This window comes from Cervus elaphus, chromosome 18, assembly GCF_910594005.1.
Source record: "Cervus elaphus chromosome 18, mCerEla1.1, whole genome shotgun sequence".
In the NCBI taxonomy this organism is placed as follows: Eukaryota; Metazoa; Chordata; class Mammalia; order Artiodactyla; family Cervidae; genus Cervus; species Cervus elaphus.
In genome coordinates, this window is record NC_057832.1 from 20423121 (window position 1) to 20444030 (window position 20910).

General features: G+C 40.4%; 1 protein-coding gene across 3 annotated transcripts in view; it reads right to left on the bottom strand.

Moving 5' to 3' along the window:
* Nucleotides 1-20910, bottom strand: part of CDK6 (cyclin dependent kinase 6) — a 253918-nt gene that overhangs the window by 180849 nt on the left and 52159 nt on the right. For all 3 annotated transcript variants that reach the window (XM_043871671.1, XM_043871672.1, XM_043871670.1), the window contains exon 3: nucleotides 7957-8092. In XM_043871671.1, coding sequence (XP_043727606.1) covers nucleotides 7957-8092 — 136 coding nt within the window. The remainder of the gene's footprint in view (nucleotides 1-7956; nucleotides 8093-20910) is intronic.

The following is a 20910-nucleotide window of genomic DNA, read 5'->3' on the forward strand; positions in this document are numbered from 1 at the left end:
GGTAAAGAATCCACCTGCAATGAAGGAGACCTCAGTTCGATTCCTGGGTTGGGAGAATCCCCTTGAGAAGGGATAGGCTACCCACTCCAGTATTCATGGGCTTCCCTGGTGGCTCAGGTGGTTAAGAATCTGCCTGCAATGCGGGAGACCTGGGTTTGATCCCTGGGTTGGGAAGATCCCTTGGAGAAGGGCACGGCAACCCATTCCAGTATGCCTGCCTGGAGAACCCCACGGACTGAGGAGCCTGGCAGGCTACGGTCCATGGCGTCATAAAGAGTCGGACGCGACTTAGCATATATATATATATATATATATATATATATATATATATATATATATATGTCCTGTCATACAGTTCTTTTCTGGGTAGCAGTTACATATGACAAAGGAGCAAAGTGAGGGAATTTGTTTATAGTTCTTTCTGACCCTTTCTCACAGAGTGGCAGACAAAGGCATGAAAGAGAAAACCCAACAATCTGGACGCCGCTGTTTTTTCTTTCCTTATAAAGCACTCCACCCCCACAAGTGAAAGGGGCTACATAAACACATATACTCAAAATATACTATGAACTCCCAAAGAAAAGAATAAGACAATCATAAGGTGTCAATTATTGCCTCCTAAGTTTAAGCAAGGAAGTCTAAGAAGATAATATCGAATCTCAAATGATCAAATTAAACAGATGCACCGAATTCCTCCACAGTTAAGTAGATCAAAAAATAACATTCTGAACTACAAACAGGAAAACAAGATACAGTAATGATAAGCCTACGAGGCAAAGTCTGAGTATTTGTTCACGTCACAGCTTAAGAGTCAAGAGGTTTCTCAATACCATTCACCATTGCAACAAAAAGAATAAAATACTTAGGAGTATATCTACCTAAAGAAACAAAAGACCTATACATAGAAAATTATAAAACACTGATGAAAGAAATCAAAGAGGACACAAACAGATGGAGAAACATACCGTGTTCATGGATTGGAAGAATCAATATTGTCAAAATGGCTATTCTACCCAAAGCAATCTATAGATTCAATGCAATCCCTATCAAGCTACCAACGGTATTTTTCACAGAACTAGACCAAAGAATTTCACAATTTGTATGGAAATACAAAAAACCTCGAATAGCCAAAGTAATCTTGAGAAAGAAGAATGGAACTGGAGGAATCAACCTGCCTGACTTCAGACTCTACTACAAAGCCACAGTCATCAAGACAGTGTGGTACTGGCACAAAGACAGAAATATAGACCAATGGAACAGAATAGAAAGCCCAGAGATAAATCCACGAACCTATGGACACCTTATCTTTGACAAAGGAGGCAAGGATATACAATGGAAAAAAGACAACCTCTTTAACAAGTGGTGCTGGGAAAACTGGTCAACCACTTGTAAAAGAATGAAACTAGAACACTTTCTAACACCATACACAAAAATAAACTCAAAATGGATTAAAGATCTAAATGTCAGACCAGAAACTATAAAACTCCTAGAGGAGAACATAGGCAAAACACTCTCTGACATAAATCACAGCAAGATCCTCTATGACCCACCTCCCAGAATATTGGAAATAAAAGCAAAACTAAACAAATGGGACCTAATGAAACTTAAAAGCTTTTGCACTACAAAGGAAACTATAAGCAAGGTGAAAAGACAGCCATCAGATTGGGAGAAAATAATAGCAAATGAAGAAACAGACAAAGGATTAATCTCAAAAATATACAAGCAACTCCTGCAGCTCAATTCCAGAAAAATAAATGACCCAATCAAAAAATGGGCCAGAGAACTAAACAGACATTTCTCCAAAGAAGACATACAGATGGCTAACAAACACATGAAAAGGTGCTCAACATCACTCATTATTAGAGAAATGCAAATCAAAACCACAATGAGGTACCATTACACACCAGTCAGGATGGCTGCTATCCAAAAGTCTACAAGCAATAAATGCTGGAGAGGGTGTGGAGAAAAGGGAACCCTCTTACACTGTTGGTGGGAATGCAAACTAGTACAGCCACTATGGAAAACAGTGTGGAGATTCCTTAAAAAACTGGAAATAGAACTGCCATATGACCCAGCAATCCCACTGCTGGGCATACACACTGAGGAAACCAGATCTGAAAGAGACACGTGCACCCCAATGTTCATCGCAGCACTGTTTATAATAGCCAGGACATGGAAGCAACCTAGATGCCCATCAGCAGATGAATGGATAAGGAAGCTGTGGTACATATACACCATGGAATATTACTCAGCCGTCAAAAAGAATTCATTTGAACCAGTCCTAATGAGATGGATGAAACTGGAGCCCCTTATACAGAGTGAAGTAAGCCAGAAAGATAAAGAACATTACAGCATACTAACACATATATATGGAATTTAGAAAGATGGTAACGACAACCCTATATGCAAAACAGAAAAAGAGACACAGAAATACAGAACAGACTTTTGAACTCTGTGGGAGAAGGTGAGGGTGGGATGTTTCAAAAGAACAGCATGTATACTATCTATGGTGAAACAGGTCACCAGCCCAGGTGGGATGCATGAGACAAGTGCTCGGGCCTGGTGCACTGGGAAGACCCAGAGGAATCGGGTGGAGAGGGAGGTGGGAGGGGGGATCGGGATGGGGAATAAGTGTAAATCTATGGCTGATTCATATCAATGTATGACAAAACCCACTGAAATGTTGTGAAGTAATTAGCCTCCAACTAATAAAAAAATTAAAAAAAAAAAAAAAAGAGTCAAGAGGTTTCTTTATGCAAATGTTACCATCAGCATGAATGACTGTATCTTAGGACATCAAGAAAAGACATTAAAGAATGTGATGAAAATTTCAAGATCAAGTATGAATACGATGAGATGTGATTATTTATTCACTTTTAGGAGAAGAGCATTTTAAAATGTTGGAGGGAACCACCTGCAATTTTACTGTGTTCTCATCAGTCTCTCAATGACAGTGTTCAGTCCAGATCATATGATAATGACAAAGTAAAAGTGAAAGTGTTAGTCTCTCAGGCCTGTACGACTCTTTTTGATCCGAGGGATAGCCCACCAGGCTCCTCTGTCCATGGGATTCTCCAGGCAAGAACACTGGAGTAGGTTGCCATTTCCTTCTCCAGGGCATCTTCCCGACCCAGGGATTGAACCCGCGTCTCCTGCACTGCAGGAAGATCCTCTGCCGTCTGAGCCACCAGGGAAGCCCTACAATAGTGACAGGAATTCCCCTAATGAGTTCACCAACTTTCAATCATCGCAAATACTTAGGGCTTCAGGGGTAGTCTTTTGCCTTTTAAAAACAAATGGTATTTAAATGCATTTAAAAATTGCTTTGTGATGTACGTATACTGGGACAATAAGCCCAGCTTCTAGTTTTAACAATGTGTTCTTTTTTTTTTTTTTTAACAGACAGACTGATGACAACGGTCCTGAACAGAAAGATTTTACCTCTGGAACAGTTAGTCAGAGACCATGCAGCATCCTAGTTTTACCAAACACAGCTCACCTAATGCAATATATGTCCTGAACGTGCACTCAGGAGATGCTAAATTGAGGAGGACCAACAGGTAAACGGTGTCAAAGACGACACGGTGGGGGACAGGTGGTGGGGGCAAATCTCACAGCTCACACCATCTTAATAAGAGGTCTCTTTCCTTGATTTTCTGTTCTATGCCTATTTCATGTTAAAATATTTAACCTATTTACCTATTCTGAAACACAACATGTTCTGATATATGCAAGACAATAATATTTATGATTTTGAAGCACATTTTAGAAAATATTTTGGTACCATAATGCAAGAATTGGCTACAAACTGTGTCTATTTATAAATAAGTGGGCTTTTTAAAACTTGAAGACACCAGCTGAACTACTTATATAACCACAGAGAAGTGTCCCACATGCTTCTGTGTGTTCCTACACTCTAAGGGCCCTGAGGACAGACTCACGACTCATTCAGTTTGGTGTCCTCAAAGTGCTTAGCATGGAACTTGCCCTGTAAAATTTTAATTAATGTTTGCACAAGTATACTCAGAAAAACTCTTATTACGAGAAAGCATTCTGTGTAAACAGTTCAATCCATGTCCCCAATAGGTCCCTCATAATAACAATATTCTCTTGATATAGTTACTAAGACTTCTCACAAATGAGCTATACAACAACAAAATATTTCTGTTCTCTGGCTGCAGGTTTGAAAAATTCAACTAGCCAGAACTTTCTACCTAGCCACTATTTATCCTGCATACCAATGCTTTAAAAGACAACAGCTCACAAACAAAAGACACAAATATTCACTAAAAATAAACTTTTATCAATCATATATTGAACTTTAAACTATCCATTTCCAAAAAACCCACTATCCACTTGATGGTATTACAGCACTTATAAATGATTACTCATGTTTTCGATAATGACCTTAAAGAATCTCAAGCACTCAAATTCTAAAAAAAAAAACCCCAAACCCTTATATTCTTATATTTAATAAGAAAGAAAAGTAGATCTGCACAGTTCAACAACATTTTTTTGAATTAAGGATGAATGGGCATTTGTCTGGAGAAAACTCTAATTTGAAAGGATACATGTACCCCAGTGTCCATCACAGCACTATTTAACATAGTCAAGACAGGGAAACAACCTGAACGGTCACACAGTGGAATATTACTCAGTCATAAAAAAGAATAAACACTGCCACTTGCAGCAACATGGATGGGATCCAGAGATTATCATAGTAAGTGAAGTCAGGTAGAGAAAGACAAATAGCATATTCCACTTATAGGTGGAATCTAAAAAAAAAAAAATGATGCAAGTGGACTTATTTACAAAATGGTTACCAAAGGGAAATGGGGCGGGTAGGGATAAATTAGGAGTCTGGAGTTCGCAGATACAAGCTACTATATATAAAATAAACAAGGCCCTACTGTATAGCACAGGGATATTACAGGATATTCAATTTCTATAATAAACCATAGTGGAAAAAATATGAAAACAAATATACATATATGTGTAACTGAATCACTTTACTGTAAACCAGAAACTAACACAACACTGTAAATCAACTTTACTTCAATTAAAAAAAATTAAGGGTGAAGACAAAAAGTGTCTTGTGACCATTTTTTAAGTTATCGAAAGATGTTCAATTAGCCATTAACATACAAATTAACTGCCTGAAATACTGCCTGACTATAGTTTGGTTTTACTGTGAAAACATCAATACATGATTAACCACAAACCTTGAATAACCACAGTCCTTGCCCCCGCCTCCATCTATGTGAGTGGCGTTGACCCTGACGGCTGAAGACATTTAACAGCCTCCAGGACAATCTTCTGCTCAACACACAGTGAAGTGACACTCCCTTTGGATAGGTGAGGAACTCAGAAATACTTTCAACAAGTTGCCTTATGAAAGGCTTCTGTTGATAAGCACCAATCCTCTGCTCCCGAAACTGGCTCGGTCACTCCCCGACTCCACTCCTCTCCTTCCTCCTCGCCTCGGAGACCACCTTTCTGCCTGTGCCTCATTTAATCCAGCTTACCTCTCGACCCCCACCCTTGAGGGCAAGTGGAATTTCCCCCACTCCACTTTATTTTCTACACCTGCCTGATCAAGCCTTAGTTTAAGCACCTCATTTTAGTTTATCAACTGTTTTAAAACTACTGATACTTTTGCAAATGGGAAGCCCCAGTAGCTCAGCTGGTAAAGAATCTGCCTGCAATGCAGAAGACCCCGGTTTGATTCCTGGGTCAGGAAGATCCCCTGGAGAAGGGTTAGGATACCCACTCCAGTGCTCTTAGGCTCTGCTGGTGGCTCAGATGGTAAAGAATCTGCCCGCAATGCGGGAGACCTGGGTTCGATCCCTAGGTTGGGAAGATTCCCCTGAAGAAGAGAATAGCAACCCACTCCAGTATTCTTGCCTGGAAAACCCCATGGGCAGAGGAGCCTGGTAGGCTACAGTCCACGGGGTCGCAAAGAGTCAAACACAACTGAGCGAGTTTCACTTTCACTTTTGCAAATGATTCCACTTGGCAGCCTCTAACATCCTAGGAGAATTTAACGTGAAGTTCAAAAGACCTATGTAGCTGGAAATGCAGCGTGTAAACAAATGATTACCTTGTCCCGCTGTTTAAAAAACTGACCTCTCCCAAATGAAATTTTTGAACATAGAAATAGATCAGAAGAAGCCAATGCTTGTGTTGACAGTCTATGTTTAAGCTATTGGAAGTCATTTAAAAAAATAATAATTTTCAATGAATGATATCTGAAGAATGGTTGGTGACGTGTCTTACTGATTGAGTACCTATGTGTATAAATCTCTGAGTATGGACTGTCAGGACACAAAGATGAACAAATAAGTAAGATATGGACACAAATAATCACAAATGAACAAAATATGATGAAGAGAGATGTAGAACAAGTCTAAAAGACAAATGAGATCACATCCAGCTGTAAAAGTTAGTCAAATGGTACCTGGGGTCAGCCCTGAAAAATGTGAGCAGATAGTTATTAGTGGGGGGAGCAAAGAAATAGCAATGAGAAGGAAGGCCTCGGAGGGAGGAAGCTGTGAGCCACACTAGGAGGGTGCGGATTAGTCCAATTTGGCCAGAAAGCAGAGTACACGGAACGGGGTTGTGTTCTGCCCTGCATGCTGAACATAGTATTTTGGACACACTCATAAAGGAGAGAACTGAAGTCACACGACTGGAAAAGAATTCCGGAGGAAAGAAGGATGCAGAGATAGAAGAGGAAATGCCCGAGAACACGTAATGAGGACTGTGCGTCTGTCAGTAGCTCAGTTGTGTCCGAGTCTTTGCAAGCCCAGGGACCGTAGCCCACCGGGCTCCTTTGTCCATGGAGTTCTCCAGGCAAGAACACTGCAGCGGGTTGCCATTTCTTCCTCCAGGGCATCTTCCCAACCCAGACCCACATCTCTTGTGTCTTCTGCAACGGCAGGCAGATTCTTCTTCTTTTTTTTTTTTTTCATTTGCCATTATTTAAGGCAGATTCTTTTATCACTGTGCTACCTGGGAAACCCGTAATTAGGAATACCTATGGTTAGAGGGCCTTACTGTCCTTGAAACTGCTAAGAAGCAATGAAACCATTCCTGAGCACCACATTCTCTTATGAAAGGCAGACGGGAGAAAATAAATTCTATATTGGTCTAAAACCAAATAAATTACTCATTCAATATGTCAAGTTCTAAATGTACCAAAACAAGGGAACCCCCTAGCTGCCACTAAAAGATCTTTCTTACTCTGTTCAGAATATAAACTAAAATAGCTATTCACTCCTATCTAAAATGATTCTAGAAGTCATTTCTACACAATGAATGATAAGGTAAAGAGTCTGTTTCACCTAATTCACAAAAACAAACAGATCTCCATGAACACCTGCACGTATGTGCAGAGATCCAAAAGATCAACTGGGAAGTTCAATTAAGCAGAACAAAGTAAGACCAATAAAGCTTTATAAGCAGCTCTTTCCTTCAAACTTAAAGGCAGAAAAGATTTGGAGTCAATATACTGCATCTAGCTTGCTGACCTCCAAGGAGTCTAATGTCATCTTTGAATCCCAAGAGTTTGGGATGGTACCTGACACTTTGGGGCTTCCTATAAATGTTTTATGAGTGAGGAAAAAATTCAGAGTTCACAAACCATCAGAAAATGGCTGAGCTATTAACATATTTATTAAACTGTACTTTGTAGGCTCAGGGCCAGATAATGTACAAACAGGTATTTCCAATAATTTTAATATATATTAGAACTAAAGGGTTTTTTCCACTGAGTTCTAAAATTAGTGAACTAGAATATACCCCATTCTTTAAACATCCCACTTAGTCATACTAGATATATTTAACTATATATTGAGTTCCAAAGGCTCTACTTCTGGCAATTTTCATAAGGAAAGAATGCCACTGTTTAAATAACATTGTGACTGTTTGACCAGGCAGAGAGAGGACTCTTAGTACCTTTATGGTTTCAGTGGGCACTCCGGGTTCTGGCACTTTATCCAAATAAGTGGTCAAGTCTTGATCAACGTGTTCAAACACTAACGTTAGTTTGGTTTCTCTGTCTGTTCGTGACACTGTACACACGTCAAACAACCTAAAAGGAAAAAGAAAGAAGTATTAGGTAGGTGGTAATACGAAAAGAAGTAATCTGAAAGTCTTACACATATCCTTTGATCACAAAATTAAGGGGGGGGGGACTACATTTGATCATCCCTTGTGATAATATGTAAGGATACCTATTGGTGCTTAGCCCCTCAGTGGTGTCCTTGAGACCCCATGGACGGTCACCTGCCAGGCTCCTCTGCCCTTGGGATTATTCAGGCGAGAATACTGGATGAGGCAGCCATCCCCTATTCCAGGGAATCTTCCCAACCCAGGGACTGAACCCACATCTCTTGTGTCTCCTGCACTGGTAGGCAGATTCTTTATCACTAATGCCTCCTGGGTCTGACACTTTAATATGAAAGCTCAGGAGAGGAGCACTTGGTTAAGTGGTGACAAAATTCACAGTGGCGAATAGAAAGCAACATGAGAATGTCTGCTTGGAGAGTTCCTTAGTTAAGATCTTAGGGAGAACATGCTGGTGGAGATAGTTTCAAAAACTGCAGCCTCTATAAAAAACATGGTTCTTAGCTCATAGGTCAAGAATTATTGAAGAGACAGAGACTAAGCATTCTTTGAGGATACTGGACTCTGCGATTTAGATTTTCCTGGAATTTAAGGTCTTCAAATCATGCCTATGAAAGTAATTAAAATGGAATATGGAGAAATCTGGTTTATTTCTAAGAAAGTGTTCTCCTCCTAGTCAATCCAATCATCTCCCTGGAAAGGGCATGAATTCTTTGTTTTAAAACTCCAAATATCATGCTAATAAAAATGGTGAATTTTTAATTTTTTTGAGGGGGATGCAGACATTGCATTGGCAAACTATTCTGTCCTAAGATGATAAAGGCAGATTGACAAACTTTATAATTATGTTTGGATGGGAGAATTCAATTTATCCCATAAAATCCTACAACTAATTCAAAATTTAAGTTTTAAAAACAAAGCCTTCAGTAATCAAAAGAATTTTCAAGCCAAAGGACTGATCCTCCTTTAGTTTCAACAGTCAAAGGACACCACCTGGGGGGAGTGGGGGGAGAGGACATGAGATGCTCACCAAACATATAAAGAATTAAACACGCCACCCATAAACAAGCTGGAAATAAATTTCAGGACAAGAATGTAATATAAATACTAAGGAAAGGCTAATAAAAATTCTATTCATATTATTTTCTTTCATGTTTTAAAATGAAACAACACTTTCTTCAAAGAAATTAACTATAAATGTGCATATAACCCAAGTACTAAAATGCAGGGTTGACTCACAATTAGCCACTTTGTACATTACCACTTAAATTTTAATGCCTAACTGGTTCACCATGCCACTCAACTGCATTTCTGCAATCGATGGGCTCTACAACCTTCGGTACTTCTCTGTAAATCTAAAGTAAACTTTAAAAGAACACTATAATTAAGTTAAATCAGATGGAGTGAACACCACCAACAACCACACATACTTCATAGCCAGATCCAAACTCCTTTTTAATTCTGGGCAGCCTGGGGTGAGGTCTCCAACTCCAGTAAAATCAATTCAGATCAACCAAATTTCTTCCCTACTTTGTCTACTTTCAAACATTATAAGTTTGAATCATCTACTTATAAAATTAACTTCTAAGTTTCTAAAGTCTTTGAATATCACTAATGTGATTTATTCTGAAAAAAAAAAAAAGATTCTGATAAAGCAAAAACTCCTCATTTAAAAATGTATTACAAATAGAGCCATAAATCATATGCATGCCGTACTGTGAAAAATATGATTGCTATCATTCATGGATCAAACCAGTCAATCCTAAAGGAAACCTACCCTGAATATTCATTGGAAGGACAGATGCCAAAGCTGAAGCTCCAATACTTTGGCCACCTGATTCAAACAGTAGACTCACTGGAAAAGGCCCTGAAGATGGGAAAGATTGAGGGCAGGAGGAGAAAGGGGTGACAGGGGATGAGATGGCTGGATGGCATCACCAATTCGATGGACATCAGTTTGAGCAAACTCTGGGAGATAGTGAAGGACAGGGAAGCCTGGCGTGTTGTAATCCATTGGGTCGCAAAGAGTCAGACACTGAACAACAATGGATCTGAAACCTGGGAAGTTTACGAAAACACTTCTTTGAATTTGGTTATTCGAGGTCAGTCAGTCAGTCAGTTCAGTCACTCAGTTGTGTCCGACTCTTTGTGACCCCATGAATCGCAGCACGCCAGGTCTCCCTGTCCATCACCAACTCTCGGAGTTTACTCAAACTCATGCCCATCGAGAAGGTGATGCCATCCAGCCATCTCATCCTCTGTCGTCCCCTTCTCCTCCTGCCCCCAATCCCTCCCAGCATCAGGGTCTTTTCCAACGAGTCAGCTCTTCGCATGAGGTGGCCAAAGTATTGGAGTTCCAGCTTCAGCATCAGTCCTTCCAATGAACACCCAGGACTGATCTCCTTTAGGATGGACTGGCTGGATCTCCTTGCAGTCCAAGGGACTCTCAAGAGTCTTCTCCAACACCACAGTTCAGAAGCATCAATTCTTCAGTGCTCAGCTTTCTTCACAGTCCAACTCTCGCAACCATACATGACCACTGGAATTCGAGGTAACTACCATTTATTCATCGGCTCTTTTGAACCATCTTCTTTCCACTAAACCCATATTCTTTGACAGTTTTACTTTTTTCTTCCACAATCACCAAGCTTCTTTATATCAGTTGCTTCTCTTTTTGTGATAAAATAAAACAGCAATGAACCAAAAATGGCGTGTATTAAAACCAGATACAAACATGAGAACTGCATCATTACAGCTGCGCTTCTTACACATTACTTTCAAAATGTCTATTATTATCAACAGAATATTTCCTTAATAAAAATACATTGCTTATCACTGCCTCCAGTCAGTAAAGATCTAGTAACTTCAGTTCTTACTGCACTTATGGTCTGTATACATCAGACATTTTAGTAATTTTCAAAAGGGAAAAAAAAAAAACAAAACACTGACAGGGACATGACTAGAGAATGAAGTCCTCATAAAACTCTGCTAAACCAAAGGGTCACCTGCTCCCAAACCGTTGCTAGTTACCTAACACCCCTGGCAGCACGCTACGTTGCTTCATCTCACTGAAACCGTCTTTAAACACTCTGCGTGTCACAATGCAAGAATAACATCGAACCCATCCAAGTTATTTTTCTCAAAGTTATAGCACCCTGCCATTCCTTAAGATTCACTGTTGCTGCCCGTAGCACCTGGACTCCACACCTGTGATATCCAAGCGTGAGCTCCCTGGGGTCGCTGCTACCTGCCCCTAATGACGAGCCATGGAGAAAAGGCACTAATTTTCACTGGCAATATTTTTAAAAGTGGAGTTTTAAGAGAGACATATTTAAAGAGACACAGAGTAGAATATTCTTGTATAACTTTTTAATGCATATAGTTATATATTCTTCTAGGCTATGAAAAGAAGGGTGGCTCAGTAGAAGTGGCTCATGCTGGTTCAATGAGACAATTACTTTTATTTTTTAAGATAAAATTTTACCTGATACTATGAATAATAATAATATTAATAATAATAATAATAATAATTTCACTTGGGAAATGGAGCCTATTACTGTTTCCTTAGAAATTCAAAGGTGGCATCAAGAGAAGTAAAAGTCCTAGAAGAACCTGTAGGCTTTGGACTCCAGTGCTGGCCATCAACATCCTACAGACTCAATAATCCACAGGAGACATTTTGGGAAATACTACTCTGTATTAAACATGAAATTTAGCCTGACTTAATTGTTTGCGTGCTTGCGTGCTCCGTCACTTTAGTCGTGTCGGACTTTTTGTGATCCTGTGGACTGTAGCCCACTAGGCTCCTCTGTCCATGGGATTCTTCAGGCAAGAATACTGGAGTGGGTTACCATTTCCTCCTTCAGGACATTAGTGATAATGGGTAGAAAATGCACTTTGAATCAACAATTATAAATACTAATCTTAGGAATTTTAGAACATAATATTTTGGATGCTTTCTCATCTACAATGACTCTATCTGGAATCAGCCCAAAGCAAATAGTAATCACTTTGGTGAGCAATAAAGAGAAGATAGATGCTTTAATATAACAGATCAGACTCACATAAAGCAACTGAGCTAAACAAGAACTGAAATCCCTGGTATTTGGCAGGAGGTTAACAATCTGTAATATATTTATATAAATCAATAAGGAATGTGGCCAGGCTGCCTAGAGCCCCTACACTTGCAAAACAAAAGGGCCAGACAGGTCTGAACACTTGAACATAAACCCTGGGAAACAACTTCAACTGTCTGATCTCTTGTGTTGATCAACATCTTAAAGCTTTCTAAAACTTAAAAAAAAAATCTCTTTGCTATTCAGTAAACTGACAAAAATACCATTTCAGCGATTGCATAACTACAGCGCTGTTAGAGAAATATAATCACACTGTGCCGAAGATGAACAAAATATCTCAGATGACTTTTAGAGGAAATGAGAACTACCATTCAAAACTTATCCATTAGGGCTTAGCTTAATGCGATCCAAGTGAATATTCAAAAAGTAGAAATGGAAAGTGGTTCTTCAGTGCTTACTGAGCCTATGAATCCAATTTAGCTGCAAGAAACATGATCCAAAAAAAGGCAGAGAGGTCATTATCATTTCACAATTAAGTCAGACAAGCCCCTAACTATCCCATAAAGCAATCCTCTCCCTGTCTCTGTTGTCCTGACACCCCAGCTGCAGGGCAGAGAGCAAGCACCGCGGTCCAGCGCTGCACTCAGCTTTCCAGCTGTCCTAGTGATGTAATCATCTCATAACAAAATATCTCCATGAATTAACTCTGCATCCTACCCATTGTAACTTGGAGCGACTGCTTCCTGTTCGTGTTCTCCACTTAACTTGCTATTCTGGATCTATTGCATAGGCAAGTTGTCTTCGTCTAATGGATGGGATTATGTCCAATAGGCTGGGATTTCCAAAGATTTACAATTTACAAAGGCCTCCCAAACAACATGCTCTGTAAACACATTCCCTGCCTTTCTATTGTGGTTGGTTATAATTGAAGGGAAATCTGCATTATTTGCTGTGATTAAACTCTGACCTGTCACAGGAAGTTCTATGAGGATTCTTTTTCCTGTCACTTTTTTTTTCCATACTCTTGAACGTTTGGACATCAAACAGTTCAAGAGCTGTGAGATGTCTGGCACAGCTGCCTAAAAGTGCTAAATACAATTTTATTTGAACTATCGGCAGTCTTCAGAACTGAGAAATTAAAAAAAAAAAAAATCTCTACTCTCTTCCTCTATGGCCCACAGAGCACCTTCTGTGGTTATAGCTTGCATGCACCAAATTTATGTTCACACATTCCACTAGCGCTACACTACGGGATACTGGCCAGGGTATTCTCCTTTTGCTCATTAAATATAGACTATGTGTGCTTATTCTCAACCAGCACTGAATGGTGTAATTCCAGAAGCATTTGCTGCCAGCAATAATGAGCATACTGCTAGAAGGAAAGCACCATTTCAGCAGCATCTGTAAACGTTTATCAGTACCTGCCATGTGCAGGCACTGTGCTTGGTTTTAGAGATTCCAACAGATCTAAGACGGGTACCGTTTTAATTAAGAGTGTCATACCCAGTTGCGGGAAAGACAACTAACAGGTAAACTTGTAAAACTACAAGTAGTGGTATATGGCTATGTACTAAATCTACAAATACTATGTGAAACTTTAATATCAACATCAGAGTAAATTCATTCCACATCCTACCTCAGAGAGACATCTGTGATGTCTCCATTTCCAACATCCATGATCTCTTCTGGAAACCATACCATCACTTTTTGCTAAGGAACCATTTCTAGCCCATACTCAGGCAACAGAGCTGTGGGGCGCCTGCAGAGGATGGCATGTACCCTACGCTGGACACAGTGATAATGACTGATTCAGGGATGGACAGGACCATGAGACGTGGTCCAAGGAATTTTACTAGAACTTCTGGGAAAGTAGAGCTCTCTTTATTCTGGGATTACCAAACTGCCAAGTGATTAGCCTGCAGCTGCTGGTGGCCATCTCTGCCACCACTTCAGTGCACCCCCCATGGAATGCAGCCAGCACTGGAGGACAGCCTGAGCGGGGAGATAACAGGCAAAAGACTATGGATGACATCAGTAAAGCACCTGGATCCATCTGAGCCCAGCCTACCCCTGGATTCACTACGTACATGAGCTAGTAATGTTGCTTTGGTGCTTATCCCGTTTGAGTTGGGTTTTATACGACTTAAAACAAAAAAGTCCTAAGACATCTATAAACATTCTGAAACAATTAAATGACTTTAAACATCAATATCTGACCTCAAATACATCTTATATGTTAGACAAAATGAATTAAGCTCAAGCTGCTGGGGAAGAATGAAGGCAGGAGGCGAAGGGGGTGACAGAGGATGAGATGACTGGATGGTATCACCAACTCAACGGACATGAGTTTGAACAAACTCCAGGAGACAGTGAAGGACAGGAAGACTGGCGTGCTGCAGTCCATGGGGTCACAGAGAGTCAGACACGACTGACTAAACAACAACACAGCAGTGGGGTGACTACCCCAGTTCCCTGATTTGCTGGGAGACTATTTGCCTTAAGCGGGTTCTCCATGCGTGTGCCCGCCAGGGGGGTAATTGACAGCCGCAGAGTTGACTAATGTCTCCCAAGAAGCCATGCGGCTTCTTCCCAGGAGTCCTCCTTGTGGTTCCTTGTCTGACCACAGGGGCATTTTAAGGAGGAAAAAAAGAAAGAAAGGAAGAAAGAGAGATAAGCTCATAGCAAACAGGAATATGGAACCTAGAACCAGAAAGGCCTCAGTTGGTAAGAGGAAGTGAAGAGAAGAAATAATACAAAGATACTGAGTTTAGTTCATTTAAAGATTGAGTCCAATGCTCAGAGACGTGTACTCCTAAAACCCTTAGTTAAGCAACCGCCTTTCCACTAGCTCTTGCTGAAAAGTGTAAATGCACAGGGACCCCATATCAGTAGTAACCCCATTTAGGGAAACCCCTTTGTGATTATACAGTTACCCTGAAGGCTCCCACCATCTGCTAAGGGAATGCAAAGTCAACACTTTCTATTTACTAAACCATTTTTATTCTTTATAGCCTTAGAAAGTATGTTCACAAGGAAGCCTCACCGTTCATTTTCTTCCAGTTCATCTTTAGTTTCCGCTTCTATCCACATATACCGGCAGTGTAGATCTATGAGTTTATATTTTTGCATACACTAATCAAAAAGTGTTTTACAAATAAAATGGGGAGCCCCCAAACTGAGCAAGGTTACAAGATGTGACGTGTACTACAGTGAACACTTAGAAGAGAGCAAAAGTAAAGCTTGTGTATACGGAGACGCACTGCTATCTATCACCCAGTAGGGCAACACTGGGGTACTACAAGCTGGGCCTCAAAGAAGCCCTTTGGGCCATCTTAACGGGCGTATGGGATACTGTACACGGCTCTGCTCACATCAAGACGCATTCCTGAAATGGACATAAAATAACAGAAGTCAACTCTCTTTCACAGTCCTCTAGCAAGCACCCTGTGTGCTAGTTGTTTCAGGCGTATCTGACTCTTTGCGACCCCACAGCCTGCCAGGCTCCTCTGTCCATGGGATCCTCCAGGCAAGAGTACTGGAGTGGGTTGCCATGCCCTCCTGCAGGGGATCTTCCTGCCCCAGGGATCGAACTCGAGTCTCTTATGTCTTCTGCACTGCCAGGCGGGTTCTTTACCACTAGCACCACCTGGGAAGCCCAGAGCAAACACCAGAGGCACTCATATTTCAAGCACAAGCCTTCCAACACCTAATGCATCTTACGTGAATGAAAGGCGCAGACAGAAGAAAGAGTGAGTACCATCACCAATATGCTAACTACATGCTATTACGGGAAACCAGCTAAGACACATGAGGAAATCACAGAAACCTATTCTATGTCTCCTAAAGGGAAGAGAATGGTAGCAGAAGCAAAATATTCTGAGTCACCATGTGGAACACCATCTCCCCAAAATCAAGAGAAAGAAAAACAGAGGCAGCTAGACAACGATGACTTTCACACTTTTGCTTCAGCCAGCTCCAACACAAAAGAGTTTCCTAAGGTCAACAACAGCATAAAGTCAACTCTATAAAAAGAAGAAGCCTGCTGACTAAGAAAATGAGGGACCATTACGTCTTGATTCAGTTTAGTTCAGTTCAGTCGCTCAGTCGTGTCCGACTCTTTGCGACCCCATGGACTGTGGCACACCAGGCTTCCCTGTCCATCACCAACTCCCGGAGCTTACGTCCTGATTACTAATAGAATAAACACCATTGGAATGTCCCTAGTGGTCCAGTGGCTAAGATTCTGCACTCTCAACGAAAGGGGCCTGGGTTTGATCCCTGGTCAGGGAACTAGATCCCACTGGCTGCAACTAAAGGTCCCACATGCTGCAACTGCAATCGAAGTCCTGAGTGCAGCAACGAAGATGCAGTGCAGCCAAATAAAGTAATAAACACATTAAAAATAAAGAAATTAACACCATTTACCAACCAAGGACAGAGGAGCCTGGCGGGCGACAGTCCATGGGGTTGCAAAGAGTCAGACACGACTGGGTGACTAAGCAGCAGAGACTGTGCTTGCTAGAGGACTATGAAAGGAGTCTGAATTCTATTATTTCATGTTCATTCTGAATGTGAACGGAGCAGTATACAGTACCCCATTTACCCGATAATATAGCCCAAAGAGCTGTTGGTTTGCTCCTCACTAGTCACTTCTGCGTATTTTGACTTTTTTCTTCCTCATAACAACTCTATGAAATGGTACTCATCTTTATAGGTGAAGAGACGGACGTATGTACACAAATATTCACTGCAGCATCTAATAGCCCCAAACAGAAACAAGCCAAATGTCTATCGATTGCTAAATGGATAAATATAACATGGTATCATCCACAGAGTAGAATATTATTTAGTAATAAAAGGAACGAAGCACAGATACATGCTGTGACATGAATCAACACGAATCAACAAGATTATGCTCACTGAAGGGTACCAATCACAAAAGGCCAAGTATTTCATAATTCCTTTTATGTGAAACCTCCAGAATAGGCAGATCCATAGAGACAGTAGATTAGCGGCTGCCTAGGGCTGGGGGTTGCCAGGTGGCGCTAGTGGTAAAGAACCCATCTCCCAGTGCAGGAAATATAAGAGATGTGAGTTGGATCCCTGGATCAGGAAGAACTCCTGGAGGAGGGAATGGCAGCCCACGCCAGTATTCTCGCCTGGAGAATCCCATGGACAGAGGAGCCTGGCGGGCTAGAGTCCATAGGGTCACACAGAGTTGGACATAACCGAAGCAACTTAGCACACAGGGTTGGGGGTGGTGGAGGAGGAGGGATGAAGGAACGAAGAATGACTTCTGTTTCTTTTTAGGGTAATAAAATGTTCTAAAATTACATCATGGTGATGGCTGCAGAACTCAGCAGACATCCTAAAGGACCACCAAACTCTACCCATGTCTATGGGTGAACTTGATGGCATGCACAGTCTATCTCTGGGCTTTCCAGGTGGCTCCGTGGTAAAGCATCCACCCGCCAAAGAAAGAGATGCAGGTTTGACAGCTGAGTTGGGAAGGAGGAGGGCACAGCAACCCACTCCAGTATTCTCGCCTGGAGAATCCCACGGACAGAGGAGCCTGGTGGGCTATAGTCCGTGGGGTCACAGAGAGTCGGACACGCCTGAACGACTGAGCACGCACACAGAGTATATCTCAAGAAACAGTCATAGAGAGGTTTAGGGTCTTGTCTAAGGCCCAGGCACTGTAAGTGGTGAAGACGGGATCTGAAACCAGGTTGCCTGGTTTCCAAGTCTGACCTGCTGACCACTCTGCAAGCCTACCTCCGTATGGGGCACACCTTTGGGGGCACAGACTTCCTTATGGTAAATGAGACCCATTGCTGACAGATATGGTGGTAATGCCAACTCTCAAAGGTCTTTGCTTAGCTTGGCTATACCGATATATATTCTACCTCCTGGGCTGAAAAAACAAAAATGTGTCGGAAATTTCGCAGGAAAATTAAAATAAAGCTGAAGACTGTTGATCTCCTAGACTCTCATCTCTTGAGTCCTTCCCTTGTCTAGTTAGAAAATGACAGACTGTAATTCACCCAACAGGGCCTGAAAAATATATTTCGATCTCAGAAATACAGGAGTGCAGTGATCATTTTGAAAGCAAAGTGAGCAGCTCTGGCCCGAGTCACAAGGAGAGCAGGAACACTCTGGCCAGCTTTCAACATTCAGTTCTGTCTCCGTTTCTGACCTGTAAAAGCCCTGTTCTTCAGCTCTGGGCCTCTCTTGAGGAAAAACGAGGCATCAGCCAAAACTAGGCAGCCGTCTGTGATGAAGACTGTCTGCTGGGTCTTAGGAAAAAAAAAAACAACAACCAAATTTTACCTACACCATAAGCCAAATATCTTCCCTAATCACATCCTTACTAGGTGAGTAAATCTATCCCTGCACTAATTCACTCAGATACTGATAATTGGGTTATTATCTCATAAAACCCACTAAAGTCAGTTCCTTTTAAGGAAACATAAAGGAACAGAAACACAGGACAAAATGTTAAACTTTAGTAATAAAGACACATAAATGATACCATTCAGTTCAGTTCAGTCCCTCAGTCGTGTCCGACTCTCTGCGACCCCATGAATCACAGCACACCAGGCCTCCCCGCTACACTATTTATAAGCCCCTCAAACTGGGTAACAAAAATGTTTAAATGATAAAAGGGCACAGCATTTGTGAGGGTTTGTGAAAATGGACCCACATGACTATAGGAGTAAAAATTGATTTAAAAAACCTTTTTAGAAGAGTAATCTGGATACACAAACACACAGATATCATGTGGTCCTTAAAATGATGATACAGATTCATGTTTTTGAACATGGAAGGTGTCAGTCACTCAGTCGTGTCCAACACTGTGTGACCCCAGGCTCCTCTCTCTATGGGATTCTCCGGGCAAGAATATTGGAGTGGGTTGTCATGCCCTTCTCCAGGGGATCTTCCCAACCTGACCCAGGGATCGAGAATGGTGTTATTAAGGAAAAATTCAGGCTTTAAAAGAATACATACAGTATGACTCTACATATATAAACAAAATAGTAGAAAGATAAATCAAGATGCTATTAATAACATGGCTAGCTCTCTGGGTGGTGAAATTACAGAACTGTGTTTTCTATTTGTTGATACAATGATAATTATCAGTTTTTACATACAATGAGAATATATTGTATTTTTATTATCAATACAATGAGAATTATCAATTTTTAACAAGAAAAAAATCACCATTTTAAAAACAAGAATTATGCTTTTTTCCTTGATCAAGGTTTTTTCCTTTCATTACTTATATTTTTCTTTCCATCTACTCCACTACATTAATAAGGCAATCCTGATCATCAATTCTGAAAAGGTAGTTTTAAAACTTAAATATGTTAAATTCTTAACTTTGTTCTAGGAAAAAAAACCCAATATGCATGCATTACTGCCTCACTAAAGCTATGTGATTTTCAATCTTCCCTATTATGGATGGATTAACTCTACAAAAGAGAAACTAGGAAAAATAAAACTACTTTTCTGATATCTGGCTAACAAGTCAAAAGTAAGAGTTACCATGAAATAAAAGAGAAACAAAAATAACTCAAAATATCTTAAAATCACTCTAAGGCTCATTATACAGGCCAAAAAAGAAAAAAGTCCTGTGTGGCAGAATTATGTAACTTTATAAGTACGGTGAGCTTTGGAGATTATCTGGTTCTATACAGTCATTTCACAGATGAGGCAACACAGGCCAAGAGAGTGCAGAACGTCAAAACTAACGAAGGAATAAGATACTTGGGTCTCAGGACAGAATTTAGTGTCCATATTAATATAATATGGTACAAGCAACCAAAATACCTAAAGCATGACTTTAAAAAAGGCATTAAAAATTAACACCTAACACCTCACATTTTGAAATTAGGTCTATTCCAACAAAATTTCCAGGAATGATTTTTTTAAGAACTGAGAAAAATTCTATATGTATATATTTTAAGAACCTCATCAGGGAATTATATTAGAAGACTAGAAAACAGGACACAGTTGGAAAAGTTGAAATAACTGGTATCTCTATCAACTACTACCCTTAAGGATCTGAAATTAGGTTTTGTTCAAAGGTAAAAATGTGTAAATATTAAGTTATGATTTAATAAGTTTTTACTTCAAGTTTATTTTAGAGTTTGATCTTTGTTTTAGGACTATTTCAGATAATAAGCTAAATATTCCATAGTGTGAAGAGTAATTAAAAACTAAAATAGGTAAGAATTTGTAAATGAAACTGTAATTGTCTCTCCTCCAAGGCATACTTTTTCTTTTGCAGAGAACCAGAGGAACAACTCACCCTGGGAATTAATTAGGCAACTGGGTGTTGCAGTTTAGTCACTAAATCCTGTCCCAACTCTTTGCGACCTCATGGACTGCAGCCCGCCAGGCTCCTCTGTCCATGGGATGTTCCAGGCGGGAAAACTGGAGTAGGTTGCCATTTCCTTCTCCAACTGGGTGTTCCATGTAAGTAATTACTTTGGATAACTGATTTTTATTCATCTTAAGCACCTAAATGGAGTTCTTTGAGATAAGCATTGAACATTTTCTTGACTTCTTAAGCACAGTGTACTGATTATGTTTTACTGATGAATGACTCATGGTCATTATTATTAACATTAAATTATAATCATTTAATTCAGCATCACTTTTATGATCCTTTATCTGAATGCACATGAACACGAAACAAGGAGAT